At 43.4% G+C, this 17,196-nt stretch overlaps 1 protein-coding gene across 1 annotated transcript; it reads right to left on the reverse strand.

The window, feature by feature from the left end:
* Window positions 1-783: 783 nt before the first annotated feature.
* On the reverse strand, window positions 784-15,825 carry adam28 (ADAM metallopeptidase domain 28). The gene is made up of 23 exons (XM_084361120.1): window positions 15,788-15,825; window positions 15,387-15,464; window positions 12,256-12,344; window positions 12,073-12,149; window positions 11,499-11,577; window positions 11,231-11,307; window positions 10,256-10,442; window positions 10,094-10,156; window positions 9,794-9,865; window positions 9,491-9,660; window positions 8,297-8,378; window positions 6,740-6,873; window positions 5,824-6,001; window positions 5,078-5,167; window positions 3,942-4,137; window positions 3,729-3,834; window positions 3,463-3,619; window positions 3,280-3,360; window positions 2,782-2,875; window positions 2,573-2,678; window positions 2,394-2,487; window positions 2,202-2,297; window positions 784-2,057 (listed from the first exon to the last, which is right to left on the reverse strand). Exons 2-23 carry the CDS (start codon window positions 15,442-15,444, stop codon window positions 2,025-2,027), a joined length of 2,319 nt encoding a protein of 772 aa, XP_084217246.1. The 5' UTR covers window positions 15,445-15,464; window positions 15,788-15,825; the 3' UTR covers window positions 784-2,024.
* Window positions 15,826-17,196: the final 1,371 nt, after the last annotated feature.

A 17,196-nucleotide genomic window follows, 5' to 3' on the forward strand; every position in this document is an offset into this window, starting at 1 on the left:
TAGCCTCAAACATTTCTGGAGCTTTACAGCAAAACACAGCTGCAGATTTCTCTTAACATATTTCTTAAATTCAATTCATTTGTTCAAGTTTATTTCCCATGTTAATTAACATAAAGCGTTCCTGTTATCAATGCAACGTCATAGACATCCTTGCTTGGAGCTGCTCAGCAGTCTGAGGTTAATGCCTTGCACGAGGGCAAGGTGTCCAAGCAGAGAAGAGTAATGTTCTGTCAACATTTGAGACCTTCTAACATCAAGATTACTGCCACCTGGACAGGAATATGTTTGGGTAGTATTGTTCAGATATTGGCTGAATTGAAAGATGTTTACAGTAGTTTATAATAGGGGTTGTCTGATGTTACTTTCTCTGGGCCGATACTGATTATTAGAAGTCAAGGAGACTGAAAACTGATATTTAATTCCATTTTACTCCATTTTTCTGCTGCTTTATACTTCCTCTCCATTACATTTATTTAATACATTATGTTAGTAGTTACTGTTACCAGTCACCAAACCATTTTATCAGCAATCTGACAGAAAAATCAGATACAGATAATCAAAAAATGCTGAATATCGGCCCCAATTACCCCCGATAATTGGTCCATAATCCATATGGTCAGTGAAATCCTCACTGGTCACTGGTTCATAATGTGAAATGTAATGTAAAACATTTAATCTGCTATTTTAGGTGATGCAACATTTTTAAAAACAACAACCATCTTCTTGCTCAGTGCTGAATGTGAAACTGAGCCAGCAGGATTTTTTTACATTTCTTTATTTCATATATTACGTACCTGTTCACATAGTGAACTGAGTCGAAAACAAGCAGTGAAATGACACGTGTGCTTTGCAGAAACTCTATTTACATAAAAACCAAATTAGTAAAAAAAAAATAATAATAATGTACAAGCTACAATATTTTAGTTAAATATCAGGCAGTGTGCTGATTGTAGATGTCCTAAAGAAAACACAGTGATGACATTCGGTGTTGAACCTGCAGCAGACGACATGTATTTGTGTATTTGTCATTGTCTACGTGTGTAACAAACTGTATGTAAACTGAACTGGCCGGCGTTTCAGTGTATCTAACTGCAGTGAAGCGTTAATTAAGACTACTGAGTGTCTTAAAGGGGCTCCGTGTAACTTCTGTGTTGAAGCCGCTCTTCACTTTATGTTGGCGGGCTCCATTTCTAAGCTAACGTTAGCTACTGTCGCTCTGACACGAGGCACTGGAAGTCACATCGTTTGGACTGTGGAGAGGCGGGTCAGGTCTCACTTTTCACGTTACAATCCTCACGTTACTAATAAAAACAACTAAATAACACATGTAAATTAATAGAAATCGTTACACAGAGCCCCTTTAAAGTGCTGCGGCTCGTACAAAATCCTTTAAAAGGATTTGCTCGAAATAACCAAAAACTTGTAGCATCTTACAGAACCTGTGTGCTCGGGTGACGCAGTCCTAACAACCAGCGCGTGTTTTGAATCTGAAATGTTAGTATTTACATCCATCACATCAACGTTAATCAAAAGCAGTTCAGGATATTTTTGTGGGTTAAAAAACAAACAAAACTAAAATCTTAAACTTTCTTGCAGTTCCTGAATACTGACAAGTAAAATCCTGTCTTGTGCATTATTCTGTGACAAAACAACACAACAAGTATAAAAAGATATGGCTCACGATCAGGGCCAGAGCGGCGTCTAGTTGCACTAACCCCCCGCCCTGTTGTGTAAAAAAGTGCCAGGTCATCCCTGTCATGAACACGTCCTCCGTGCATGGCATGCAAGTAACAATTTATAATCCACCTCGTCCCTCCTGCTCGCTGCACATCACTGGTACCAACGTGTCGACGTGCTTCTGACAGCACCGCAGGAAGAGAAGCTGCAGAGGAAACAGTCGTGACAGGACGCGCGTGATAAAAGAAACCAGTCTCTGCTTCTCTGGATTAGCAGCAGTCGCTCGTTGGAGAAAGTGGACAAGTAAGCGTCCCCCGGTTTGATATCAGGTGGCACCGTGTCACACGTCAGACCTTTGGTGGCGGTACGGGCCTCAGAGCCTGGAGGACAAAACAAAGACGTTGAGGTCCGTTCAGGTGTGCAAAATATACATACAAGATCTATTGTTGTTAAACTTCTGATTGAATCACATCAGTTTGTCGGTGTCGGAGGACAATGATGTGTTTATTGTGGATCAGCGTTACCTGACGTGCAGCCATGTAGTTCTGGCTCGGGGGTTTCGGTCTGTTCCCCGCTGGAGGAGGTGGAGGTGGAGCTCCTTTGGGTTTTGGCTTAACAACCTAAAAAATGTGAAGTATTGTTAGAAAATTCACTGAATAAACAAACGATAAATCTCAACTCGACACCTTTTAATACAGTTAATAACAACGCAGTACCTTTGGCACCGGCATGGGCTGACCGGGAGGTGGCCCTTTGTTCAGGCGCTGAGCCGGACGATTCACTGCTGACGACTTCATTTGGGTGTGTGTGCTGTTAGATAAAGAGAAATTTAATCTGCTGCCTCAAACGCTTTCAAAGCCACACCAAGACCCAGAGCAGGGTGTTGAGGACTCACCTTGGCAAACCAGGACTTTGTCGTTTCTTCCAGACGAACCCAAACACAGCAGCGATGACACCGAGAACCACCAGCGTGACGGTCAATGCGATGGCGACAGCTACTCCTGCAGAGACAGAACAGACATCGATTTGTTTGGATGCAGCAGCGACACAACTTTAATATTATATCCTTTATTGTGTTAATGAGCGACTGCAGGCAGCTCTCACCAGTAGACACAGAACTGAATGTTTCATCCTTGGAGTCACAGTTAGGAGGCATCCAGCCGGGTTCACACTGACACTCAGCCTTGTGGTTGCACACCTGAAGACAAGAAATCATCAAAACATACATTAAAAACATATGAGCTGCTCTACGAAAGGATCCAGAAGCTTTCATATCCTGTCATAAAGACAAATGACCCTGAGGTAATCGTATACAGTGACACCTAGCACCACAGCTACACATAATCTTGTGTTAACTTTGGCGTCCCCTGTGGACAAGAGTGGTACGAGCACCACGGCCTCAGAGATTTTGATCTGGTGAGCGAAAGGAAGAAGCTAGAAGTCTGTTTTTCTGTTTTAAAGACGGCTGTTTGCAGGATGAGGTGTCGATCTGATGGTCCTGAACTGAGACTGTTTCGTAACCAGTTAAAAGTTCCTTGTAGTACTTTTAGATTAAAATAAATATTAACGAAACTGAACTGAGAGCTGTTGGCTTGTACTTACACCGTGGCCTGAGCATTTTGCTGAACAGTTGATGTTTCTGTAAGCTGTCGCGAGATCCACACACTCGTTCTCGCTGCACACCTGGAGAAAAAAAGGAGACATTTAGTAGCAGGAGTATTGTGACTGGTCTTTCCTTCACTCGGCTCCACGTGACCCATTTACAGAATGAGTAACAAGCTTTACCTTTCCATCCCCACATTTGGTCCCAGTGTCCACCTGGCCGTAGTCTTTCTCGTAGTCCTCAAAGAAAGATGCCTTGCAGTCACCTAACCGGACCATGCGGCCGTAGTTTGGGTTCTCGTTACCGTTGTGGCAGAACAGCTTCCCACAAAAGATGTCTCTGCAAAGACCGAGACAGTGAAGATACTTCAGAGCCAGTGATCCAACTGGTTTTACAGAGAAACATTTATTCTAACACAGACTTTGGTTCAGTACTGGCAGAGACTCACTGTCGCTGGCAGGGGATCCAGCGGTCGTTTGCGGGACGTTTGCAGAAGGCGTAGTAGGTTCCTCTGGTGTTCTGATCATAGCAGGACGGACGGGCCTCTGTGGCACCTGGTGACAGCAGATGATCACATCAGCATGTTGTGGCTCTTATATAATCATGGCTCCTTTAACAAAGCAGCATCATGTGAAGTGACACAAGGCACGCGGACACTCACTTGACCCATACATCTTGACACACTGGTTGGGCCTCTGTGGACACTGGCCGTTGTGGCAGTATCCTCGGCCTCCGTCACATTGGAGGCCGTTGACGGCGAACACATCCTCGGGACAGTCGGTGCTCTTCCCGTCACAGTACTCCGCCAGATCGCAGTCATCCTGCTTCCTGCGGCACTCCTTGGACCGAGGTGAGATCTGTGTGGAGGCGGGAGTCACAGCACATTCAGACAGATTGTAATGCATGTGATGCTAATAAGTAGCTGCTCATTTCCAGGAAACTTTCAACTAGTTTCCTTCACTTTGCAGAAAGTCGGTAAATAACATAAACTTATTTTAAATGGATCTTATGTCCATTTTGCATCTTAACAGTACAAAGTGTTTGCTTTTGGCCGTAAACACCAATACGTTTCAGTTTTTTACACTTTGAGGGGAAGAATTACACTTTCTGTCCACTGGGAGGCAGCAGAAACAAGTTTTGTACCCAACACTGACACGTCACAACCTTTTAAAGGTGCATTATGTAGTTTTTGGGGAAGAAATGTTAACCAGAAGAGAAAGATATTAATTTTTTCTGCCTAAACAAACTAAATAAACAAACTCTCTTTGTTCTTATGACTGAATAAACTGAATAAACGACCCAGTTTCATACTGTTTTACTTGGTTTATATGTGGCGGACCCTGCCACCTTTTCTAGCTCTGGCTTGTTTGTTCAGTTATGGAAAAAATAATATTTTATGAGTTTGTATTATTGGGACAAAACCTCCTGCACACTGTTCACCTCACTTGCAATCAAGAATCAATTTTGTTGTCCTGATTTTGTCAAAAAGTTAAAATAATCTCATTGAAGATTATTAAAAAGTAAATTCACTGAGTTCGGTGAGATGTGGAAACCATCTAACTAGCTGTGATGTCATAAAATCCTGCTCGTACGTTCAGTTAATGTGTCAAACGGGGATTTAAGGTGTCTTTCCTCCTTCAGCAGGTGACCGGGAAAACAATATTTACTCGAGAGCAAATTCAAATGTGTGTAATACCTTAGATGTCCACTAGAGGACAGGAGCAGATCAAATCATTCATGGAGGGAAATCAACATTAACACAAAGCTCCTCCGAGCAGACAGAGCAGCCTCACTCACCTTACAGCTGTCGCAGCACTCGCCCTCTCCGCACTGTGCTCCCTCCTTCATGGCGCAGGTGGTGGCGTTGCAGCATGGGTTGGTGCACTCCTGTAACGACGTCACAGAGCTCGTTAAACTGTTAATCCTTCAGTGTTTCTGTCATTTTACACTTCTCAGTCTTATTTGGTTTTATCCACGTCCCCGTCATTATTTGCTCTGGTGAACATGAGCACTGTGGAGACCTGCTGGCAAAAAAACCTGATCCAAGTGAAAATTTGGAAAGTTTCATGAAGTATTTGTTATATAACTTGATTCAGATCATCAGAGGAAAGTATTTGTAGTATTTTCAGGTATTACAGTCCCAATGATTTCACAGGGAATCCGCCCCAGTCACAGGATTAATATCATCCACAGAAGAAGACGATCTTTTTGCTGATGTAGGTCAAACAGAGGCATCAGTGATAACATGAGACCGTTTCAAAAGTTAAAAACTCCTTGTGACTCGTTCAAATCTTCCTCTCTTACTCCTCAGGGTGGAAATAAATATGTTGCTGCTTGTCAAACAGACTAATTCACATGAAACCTCTGGGCTCAAAAACAAACTGGGAGAGACAAGATGAGACAAAGAAACAAGTTGATGAGTCTGACTGAGAAATCAGTGGCCTCGAGGCAAAACTGTGAGACGTGAACACACATGGATTAAAATCTTAAAACAAATACTTTTGGCTCAGTGTGTTCTCAGTCTGCTCGTGTGCTCGGTTTACCTCCACTGAGCCGCAGTCACACTGCTCTCCTTTCTCCAGAAACCCGTTGCCGCAGACTGAAGGAGCGACCAGGCCTCTGAGGTCCGGTTTGTCCAGCAGGCAGCTCGGGCTGCGACCCGTCAGGTACTTTGCGTAGTTGTTGCTGCTGCAGCTGCTGAAGGTTCGAGGGATGTTCCAGCTGAGGGAACACAAACATGTTGTCACCGTTACCTCCACAGTCATGTTCCCTGAATAATTACACAAATGTTTTTTAATGCATTGATTTCTTGTCGTTGACAAAAAGACTTAAGACAAAATGTTTCACACCTTTTGTAAAGACTCAAACTCCACGAAACTTTGAGTTAAATACTGTTTTTTTTTAACCTTTATGTTTATTTCTTTACACATTTCTGATGGACATGAGGCAAAAGTCGTCTACATCAGCGCCATCAAATGAACATCATGAATACCTTCAACCAAATATCTAATAAATAAAAATTAGAGAAACTGGCAACCTGAAAATCTATAAAATGAATTGGACTTCTTTTATTTTGGAAAAAAAAGGTATTTATTGGATATTTGGTTAAAGGTTTTCTAATGTTTGACTTTTTTTATGTTTATTGAAATTTAATCAGAAATGTGAAACATTTAGAAAAGTATTTCACTCAAAGTTTATCGTGGAGTTTGAATCTTTACAAAAGGTGTGAAACATTTTTCTATCGTCTGAGTCCTGTCACTGTCTTCAGGTTGTTCTTGATTGATCGTCTGATCCTCGTGTTTATCTGCTCACTCACACATGTGTGACTAAGGCGTGGCCTCTTTAACATGACTGCATCACTTATCTATTAAAGTCTGTCATTGCGTGCTTGTAGTCAGTTTCACTGACAGACTCCGTCTCACTTCCCTTTATCTTCACCTCTGTAGTGTCTCCTCTTACCTGAGTGCTGCGGCCATGATGCAGCTGTCCCCAGTACAAGCACAGCCACTGGAGTCATCGTGGTCCATGCCGAGGTTGTGGCCCATCTCATGAGCCAGTGTGGCTCCCACTGCGATGGCCCGGTCATTGTGATCCTGAGAAAGTCACGACAAACCAGTTATATGAGCGGATCTCTTTAAATAAAGTTTGTTTAAAGGTCCAGTGTGTCACACTTTCTGTGGCATCCTCAGCAGCAGGCTTGAGGGATCAGATTGCAGGGCAACAAAAACACAACGATCCTCAGTTTCAGGTGATTCTTCATGAATGAAAACACAGTTGTGAATATTATATTATCTTACATTTACTAAAATCTACACATTTAAACCGAGCATGTGCACCGAGGTCGTCTGCTCACTCGTTTCCTGTTGTCTGACTGTAACTTTGACTGTTCCTCTTGTTCCTGCGGCACAGTCTAGACGTGCTGCGCTACAGTGGAAGAGTTTAAAAAATCAGAAGCTGAGTTGCACTTCCCCTTTAAAAAGAAAAGATAAGAAAGGGTTGGATTTGGTTGACAAACAATGACATTTAAAGACGGATTATTGATTGTTCCCCTACGCTTAAATAAATATGCAGATGAAGCTGGTGTGAATGTTTTTGCAAGTGTTGGAGACCATTTTAATTTGACCTGATGGTGCAGCTAAAATTATTACAATTCTTGAGGGACACGATTTTGAAAGCTAAACGTCTTCCAGCGTCTCTGCCTCGCCTTTACTTTGTTTATTGTGTGTGGCCGGTCTCACAACCTTAACTGTGCTCAGCTCACATAACACAGATTTCACTAAACAAGTTCATCTCCAATACTCCTGTCATCCACAGTCCAGCAGGGGGTGCTGCATCTCACTCCCGACACCTATGAAGTTACCAGTGTGACGTGCAGACGCTCTATCTTTTGAGTTTAGTCTGAGTTTTAAACCCTCTGTATTGATCGCAGTGGACTCAGATCAGCTGTGTGCAGGCTGTTGGACACTGGCTCCTAATTAATGAGTGAAAGCAGCTTGGGTCGCTCCCCTCTCAGCCAATCAGGGTGTGACCACGGCCCTTTTTGTGAAGGCTTAAGAGAGGTGGGGAATGACACCCGGGTCAGACTGGTTCTGGTTCTGTCCTTGACTCGCTGCAGATCTCATCCTAATAAACTGTCAGCCAGAAACTCCGCTCAGCTGATATTTCTTTCTAGTTGAGGGAAGTTGTTTGTGCTGAGTGACCAGTGAAAGTCTCCCTTCAACTAGTCTACCTGCTTATTTGCACAAGTGTGTTGCTCACGTTTCAAACAGCCGACGCCTGCAGGTTTTCTTTCGTTTGCTCATCTTAACTGAACCTTCACACCTTCAGTTTTCCCATGTTTATGTCATTGAGGACTTGAGAGGTTGTAAAAGCAGACTTCAGTTTCATTAATATCCCCTGAGGAGGCATTTGTTTTGTATCCAAGCTTTTGGCATTCCCTGTTAACTGGTTCGACTGGTTTGTAAGCACTTTACTGCCAGTACCGCCACAGTACTCTGCGATGGGGCGACGTCTCACCTGTACTACTCCAACAGAGTGACCCGAGCACAGAGTCCCGATGAAAGCCAGTCCGACGGTCGCTCCTTCAAAGTCGATACCGCTGAAAGACAAAGAACGTCGGCGTGTGAAACACATTTTACGACTTCATCTCAAATCACAGATTGTTGATTTCGGGGAGATATATTTTCTTTGACGTCACCGTTTTTGTAAAAAAAGTGGCAGCTGTCGTGAACCAACCCTGACATTCAAATACACGTTTGTTGATTCAGCTTGATTCAGTGGTACAGGCCTGAACAGAACTGAAATTCAAAACCAAATTTGATCAAATCTGACCGCTTTGTTTCCTGGTTGGACTGTTGCCGTGCAGGCTCGTCTGTACGGCAAACAATCTTTATCTGTGACAGCAAATGTGTGGAAAATACAAGCGTGATGTGGAAACTTTCAGCGGCTGTTTAGCTCCAAGTTTAAACTTGTGTAACAGGACCGATTGTGTTTTGGATGAAAACCAGAACTCGCAACTTCCCTTTTATTCAGCAAGAAATATCAACTGAGATCGCAAGAGATTGAAAGCAACAACACTGAATGTGATAAATAATAACAGTGCTGAGAGTCAGGGTGTGTTTATGTAACACAGCAGTCTGAAAAATACATTTAAAGGGGCACTACGTAGTTTTGGAGAAGAAATTCAAACTCAGAATTGTAATATTTATAATATTAATGAGGTAATAATACAAAGGTTTTTCCATGAGTGAATAAACAAGCTGTTCTCACAGGAAAATAAGGTCCCAGAACACTGTTTGGAGCTAGAAAGGTGGCAGGGTCCGCCACATATAAACAAAGTAAAAGAGTATGAGTACGGTGGCACAGTATAACGTCATGAAAGTCCAAACAGGGTGGAGAACAAATGCAGGACTTTCATCCGGGAGAAAAGCGTGTGAAGCTAAAAGTCGATGGTGAACTGACTCACCTAACTTTGCGTAATGTATCTTTTTTATAAATCGCAGTAACTTGTTGCCTAAACGTAACCAAACTGCGACCGTTAGGGTCATTACCGTCTGGCAAAAGATGCAGAAGTACCCGCTGCTGAACCAACAGACCACAGAGCAGCTTCACCGTCAGAAACCGGTCACCTGATTATGGACCTTCTCCGTAAAGTCCAGCTATTTGTGACGCAGATCGATGAGTCGATGGTTGAACACGGGCCGTTCGTACCTGATGAGATGTGCGTTGTCGTGCTTCGTCCTTTTCACCAGCACCGAGTTCCTCCACTTCATGAACGCGTCCAGGTTTGCTCCAGCCGGCGGCGTCACGGAGATCAAGTCGCCATTGGTCCAGATCTCTAACCCCACCAGAGCGACGAAGGTCCTCAGGGGTTTGTACGCCTGCAGAAGACAAACCATGTTATCTGAGTCATTAATTCAAATATAGACGTTACAAGAACAAGACTGGATATTGTCTCAACACTCAGGCGTAGATCAGCTGGCAGTTTGTGTCATGTTTTGTGCGTTGACTCACCAGGTTGACAAAGTTGACGATTTCAAACATCCTCTTTCTCAGCTTCGTCTGATCTCTCTTCATCTTCACATACTGGAACGACATGATGTCAGGTCAGATCCTAATTCTCAGCAGATGATTCATTCAAAACTTCCCACATGATTTTGTAAAATGACTATCGTGTGTGTGATTTTTAGCAAAACTAGGTCAGAAAGCACCAAAACGGTTCTGCTTGCTTATCACAGTTACAAGCAACAGCCGGACAAGTCAGTTCATGCCGCAGAAACTCAGGAATCTCTCACGTGTTTGTGTTTGTCTTACCGCTCGATTATCAGCCACGAGGAAGAGCTCAATGTATTTCTGTTGCTGGAGGATAGAGATTCCCTGGAGAACGAAAAACAAAGCAGATAAAGCACCTTTAACATCACATAGTCTTATAACATAAAAATGTGCACGGTGTAATAAAAGCTTTGGGTGTTTTACCGCTGATCTGGAGCGGCTGCGGCTTGTTGGGGGTTCATAGTCTTCGTTCCAGCTGGTGTTGGTGACGCCACACACGGCAGGCGTCGTGGAGTTCGTGTCTTTGAAAGTCATCACTGCGTGATCGTCCTCATCGCCACCGGACAGCGGCTCGATCAGGTACCTCTGTGCAGACGTTCTGAAGTAACCCCTAAACCGCCAGGCAGGGTTAGATACACCGAGTCACACCTCAGTACGGAAGCCCTGAGGGCCAAGTGATGATTTTTTTGAAGTCTGATTCAAACTATTTTCTCTCCTGTGTTTGACTTGAGATCTGGATGATCTTTCTAAGTTCCTTTTTTTCCCAAATTAAAGAACTTAGAAAGATCCTGGCAAAACTTTTTTTTCCCACCAGAAACACAGTAGAGAAAAGACTTTAGATCAGACTTACAAAATGAATCACCAGGAAAAAAACAGCAGGACAGGTAAGCTGCGTGACAAATACTGCACTTCAACTAGGAATACAAAGATTTCTTCTTCTGATTTGTACATTTGTCTGTGATCTGAGGTGTGACAGTAGCATGATAAATCTTAATATGAATTATGAGCTAGAATAAGTAGCTAACTTTAGATCTCTTCAGGTTCAATATGACTATAATCAGACTTTTTGTGTTGGATAAAGTTACGCTACCTGCTCAGACAAGCTTGATGATTAGCTGTTGAGGACAGGTGGACATTTAGCAGTTAAAATGCAGGACATTCATCCTGGGAGTTGGTGGAGACCAAAACAGAGCTACAAGGAGGGTGAATTACAATTACCAGGTTGATAGAAACACAAGTCGATGTATCTGCTTAGTGTGTGAGAAGGCTGCTGTTCACCAGGTTCACCACAGCAACTTAAACAGTGATTATAAAGCTTTATCAGTGTTGGACTCTTGGATGATTTCGGGACATTTGAATGAAACGTTCAGTCACAGTGAGGATCGTTCGGGGGCTCACCTGAGTCCGTCACACGTGCTGATGCTCACAGACGATCCACTGTCATTCACGATCTTCCCTTGATAGTAGCAGTGATCCTGAAGAAGACAGGAACATGATGACTGGGGTTGTCAAGCTATTCTTTGGACCTGTTTATTTTTTACTCTCGTATTATTATTGTTGAAGAGTCGGAGAATGAAATGTTGAAGTTAGATATTGTAAAAGCTGAATGACAAATCATGTCCTCTGTTTGAGGAACTGAAACTTGCCGACGAATCCGAATACTTACAATGTCATTCGGAGTGGCGGTGACTTGTGTCCCGTCTTCTTGGTAGTATGTCTCCGTGTAGTCTTTGGTGAGTAATTCGCTGGTGATGAGAAAATAAAATGACCGTCATCTCATCCTGTGTCGCATCATGTTTGTACTGTAACACACATTCTTACAGGCGGTGACTCATCACACTTATTCTCAGGACGTGGGAAAAACACAACAAAAGCTTCTTGTTGAAATTAACATTTGTTTGCACCAGTTTAATAAGGTTAATGTGTAATAATGGGAAGTCGACGTCGATCAAAAATGAAAATCAATGCATGAAAACCACACAAAACAAAGAAGTAAAACCAGGAAGTTCTCTTTAAGAATTGTCTCAACTCTTTGTGGTGACAGCTACTTTGTCTCTGACGTCAAGATACAATAAACCAGCAACACTGGATGTATTCATGTCTCTAATGTGGACTCAGCAACAGATCGATATTTTAGAAATGACCTTGAAAGTTGACTCTATAACCAGCATGCATCGGTCTTTCTGTCTCATTGCTTCATACCTCACAGGGAAATTACTTTTAGGGAAGTAAAAACTTACTTATTCTTTTCTAGTTGCATTTCAATGTCTCTTCCTCCCACCGTCATTGCATACTTAATGGTCTGCGGCCTGACATTCTGCGTAAAAGAGAGATGTGGAGAAAATTGTGGTTTCAGTGATTCATTCTTGTTCTTAACAACAGAACTACGTGAGAACAGCAGGAATTAATCTCGAAAAATGTACCTCTGTTTGCCGTTTTCTGACCGTGTGAAGTCTGACGGGTCGAACCACCTCGTAGTCCTTCACCTCTTCGAAGTCACGACCGTGGCTCTCTGCAGAGATACAACATGCACCATACGAGAAAGTCAATGTTATAGGGCAGAAATAAAATAAAGTGCAGAGGTGTTCAAAGTCCTGATGCCTGACCTGCAAACGAAGCATTAAAGGTGCACAACAATGCACCTTTTTTTATGTTTTGGTGGTTCAGTAGGTTGTCAGTTTGATTCCTGTGAACACCCTCCAGCCTGGGTTCAAACTGTCATGAGTGAAATCATCACGTTGTCTCAGGAAAACATTTGTTTTTCCATGATAATGACATAAATAACTGGTAATCTCGAGAAAACAAATCAAATTGAACTCACGGGACAACAGGAATAATATGTTTGACCCATGACCGTTAAGGACTTCCATATCTTTGTGCTAAGCGACAGACACAACTAATGAATGAGCTAATTAGCCGACTAACATATTGAGCAAAGGGCTGGAATGAGGTTGTTAGAGCATTGTTAATGAGGCCAGCAGGTCTGTGATAGGGTGTGTATGTAACAGGAAGCGGAGAGTCAGTGGATCTTTTAAAGACGTCATTTTTAAGAGCCAACTTAACCACACTAAAAGTCCCCCGTGCTTCTCTAGAAAAAAAGACGCGTCAAAGTTTATTTGTGTACCACGTTTTAAATTAACCACAGAGCTGTATTTGGCTGTAGAGACCAGCTGCCATCAGCTGTGTAGCTCAGCTAGCTGTGGAGCTGGTGGCCTTATCTGCTGACTGGTCTGGATGCTCCAGAGAAAACAAACAAAAGACCCTTCAGATGAAAATTATTTGTAGAATAACTCACTCGCAGCAGATTAGTGATAAGATTAGTGTTGGTGAACTATTTTTCGTGCCCTCTGGTGTTTCTGGCTGCAGCTCGGCACTTGGGCAACCATCCTCTACAGTAATTATGGGGATTTTCTACTGAATCTGTTCACCGACCCACGACACATTAATATGAAGTGTTTAGAGTATCAACACGGCATCTGGAGCTCCGTCATGGCAACAGTGAAGGCATGCTGTGATAACCTTATCAGCCAGAACACACACGGCTTTGTTAGCAGGAGAAAGTTTGTCTTTGTATCGCGCTCGTTAACTTAAACGCTGTGTTTTGGTTGTACGATGACCCAACAAGGGTGTAATTTCCTCTGAGGATGAAGATAAGGATGAGGATGAGGATGAGGATGAGGGGGACATACGCTTCTCAAACTCCTCTTCTGTCTGTTAACTTTCTAACTTCCTCTCTGGTCATTGTTCTCCTACTGTCCTGCCGCCGTGAGGTCAGACATGACGGGATCTGTGCTGATAAAATATTCATATCCGTCTGAGTCATCTTCAGTAATCACGATGTACTCAGGGTCAGCGTGAGTAATTTGAAGGTTGGTTCCCTGAGTTTGGTCTGACAGGCTACATATATTGTGCTGTGACTTGTTGGTGAAGGTGGTTGGTAATATCTCCACTCTCCACTCATCAGGGCTGAAAAAAGTTCAAGCACCTTCTCGGCATGTCCCCATTTTGACTCAAAAGTCAATAACTCTGAATAAGTGTGATGTCATGAAGTCACAGAATTAATGGCGGGACACCTAACGAGGCGTTTCAGGAGCAGTGTTTTCTGTGGGAGAGGGGAGCTTCTTTGAGCTTTTTTAACTTTGGCGTTGTTGTACGTGCACAAGTTCAACATATTAGACATTTAGATTTGTTGTTAAACTCTCACTAATATGGAAAATGCAAAGTTTGTAGTCCTAAAACCCGGAAATCAGTTAGCATGTTGGCGCTTCCTGTTACCTCGTCTCAAAGTCTGTGAGTTTTTTAATGTGTTTTCAATGAAATGTCTGAAATAAAGTCTGTTGTTACCACAGGCTGAAGATATTTACACGTTTTGTTCTGCGACATAAAGCTCTTACCGCGTGTTTAAAAACGGTTAGCGGTTGCTAACAAGACTACAGAGGTTGTCGGGGACATTAAACGTCCTCACAGCGAACACGGAGACTCGTCTCCTCACTAGTCCGTCTTTACAGGCCCACTTTAGTTACACACTATTCTAACTCTGACATTACAACTTGTACATTGATCCGTTTATAGAAAACCTGGATAGTAATTGTGCAGTAAGACGCTCAGTGGTGGAGACGTGTAAGTCGTGTGACCGCGATGTCGTCTGTTTATAGCCTAATATTAGCTTTTTACTAATAGAGATTTAATTTACACAAGTGGTGTTCATCTGTGGAGATGATCTTATTACACAAGTCCCACTCAACGGTTTGAAGATTTCATCACTTCCTTATTTTGACATCTGTACATGTAATCTCTGAATGTAAGGACACCTCACGGTCGTCTCACCAATGCAAATAAGCTGTTAACCCAAGACGGTAGTTTCCATCCAGCAAAATCACCTTGTAAAGGAAATGACTAAGCCTCTCTGAGTCATGGTCACCTGTCGGCCAGGTACACCGTGGTACCTTTAGAGGGTGGTGACAGCGCCTAGCCCTGACACAACCTGTGTCACAACATCTGCGCTGCATTCCCACTTACAGTATTTGCACGTCTTATAAAGCATCATTAGACACCAACGAGTGTTACAGTGCAGTGTAACAACAGCAGTTGTGTCAGTCCTGAGCGGGATGTTGCACCAGGCAGGATTAAGGCCCCCCGCAGTCCCTCCTCCTCATAAATGCTCCTCCTCATCTAATCATATGTTGCACAAATAAATACGTTAGGTCAAGTGGACATTTTGTCACAGCATGTTTCATTATCACTGATGTAGACATGGTCAACTCAGTCAGCAGATCAACCTTATGTTTATGTTGAGAATGATATCATTCAGTGGCCTAAAACTGATGAAGTAACACGAGTATAGTGTTTAAAGTCTTTAAAGAACGCCCACATTAATTTAAACTATGATGCAGTTTATCAATCATACCTGTTCAGGTGTTTTAAAGCACCTTTTTTACTTTTATGCCCAGAAGCAGTAAAGCCACAGGTAAAGTAAAGTGCTGTGGATAAAGCTAGGCTTTAGTTATTAATTAGCCACCGCACTGAATGGAGGTAACAGTATCCAGCGACTTACCTGAGGGCTTGAGCGAGGCATTTAGGATGAGGACCCACAATAGGAGTGTTGGCGTCATTGTCCGAGTGCAGACAGTCCCTGTAACAGAGCAGATCGGTGCTCTGATCAGGCTTTATGCTGTCTACCTGCACGCTGTAGTTGCTGCACTTGAGAGGCCACGCCTTCGCTGCCCCCCTGGACCTGTCACAGCTACTTCCTCATTGACAGCAGAGTTTCAGCACGCTCAAGACCGGCCTGAGCACGCCCCTGCTTCTCTTAAGGAATGCAGGAAGAATACCGCCGACAGTGTTGTGGTCACAGCTTAGCTTTGCAGTCTCATGACATACTTCCATGTCTTTACACTCATCAGAAGTCATTTAGATGAATAGACAAGATGCATTTTCTGACAGTAAATTTCCTACCTTTTGATGAAATTTTAGCTCATCCTGTTGTGGCTGACTGACTCACACTGCTCGAGCCATATTGTAATTTCCACACGCATCACAAACGTCACGCTGCTGTCACCACATCAGACGTTTCACAACATTTTGCCAAATAAAGACACAAAATTTAAAGCTCCCTGCAGCGGTGCAGAAGCTCGTCCCCCTGCCCCTCCGTCCCATCAACCCACTGAACACATGCTTGGAGTCACAGCAGAGAGTGTCAAAAAGACAATAAGGCCAATGTGTCTTGCTTCCCTCAGGGGCAGACCGGGACAGGACAAATCAGGACACGGATCAGTGTGTGGCTCGGGAGGTGGAGCACAGTGGACTTTGAGTCAAACTGTGTGACAGTTTCATGTAAATAAAGCGTCGGGTTTGCTTTCTTTGCTACAAGACAACAGGGATGCAGCTTTCTGACTCCTGACAGTGTCTTGGTGGTTGTGGTTTGTAAAAGCAATCACCACAGAGGTAGAACAGGTGCAATGCATTGCTGCAGGCGGTGCAACAACAACCAGAAACTCGATGAAACAGAGAAATTATACTGTCACTGAACACAAATGATCTCTAGTTATATTCACCTGGTGACGGTCCAGCGTGTCACACCTGGGTAAATATAGGATGGTTGGGTTTGTTTTATGTCACAACTCGGCTTCATTCATACAAATCCTGGTCATAAACATTCGATGCTCACTCATTCATTCCATGATGTGACCCAGTCGTCGAGGACATGGCCTGAAACTGAACAATTGGCTCACTGTGAGTGTGGAGACCACATAGCAACCCGGCAGAATCTCTGGTTTTCCGGCTTTGGGCTCTTGCGATCAGCAAAGAGCGCCTCTGTATTTCCACCAGTGATGGAGGGACCAGATCAACGGTCCTTGTTCTGTGCATTGATGCATTCAAAGGTTCAGCTGAGGTCAACACGAGGCTTCATCGAGTGCGTATCCTCCAACGTGTCACAAAATTCCCATTCCAAGACAAATCTCAATGTATTTCTATTAACAAGGCTAAAACTCTTGTTTTGTTTTGAGACCTCTGGCAGCAGATCGTACAAACTGTGTGTTAAAGAGAGGCATCAGCATACAGAGAAGACACAAAGGTCTTCATTTAACAATGTCGGTGAGCAAACCGGGCATGAAAAAGTCCCGGGTCCATTATGGGGCATTCAGACCAAACGCAAGGCAAAGTGCGTGCATCTAGATCACACACAAAGTCAATGAAAAGACGTGAATAGGTGCATCATCCAAGTTAGTTAGCAAGGATTTTGCGTGACGCCGTGTCGCGAAAGCCCGTGGAGGCGAGGATAATAATCACCCAGAGCTGTACGATAACACGTCTACTCGTACTGAGACAGGACAAAAAAAGTAGCTGGTGTGGAGGAAAGTGAG

Source organism: Pagrus pagrus (assembly GCF_965226575.1).
Source record: "Pagrus pagrus genome assembly, chromosome: 8".
Taxonomy (NCBI): Eukaryota; Metazoa; Chordata; class Actinopteri; order Spariformes; family Sparidae; genus Pagrus; species Pagrus pagrus.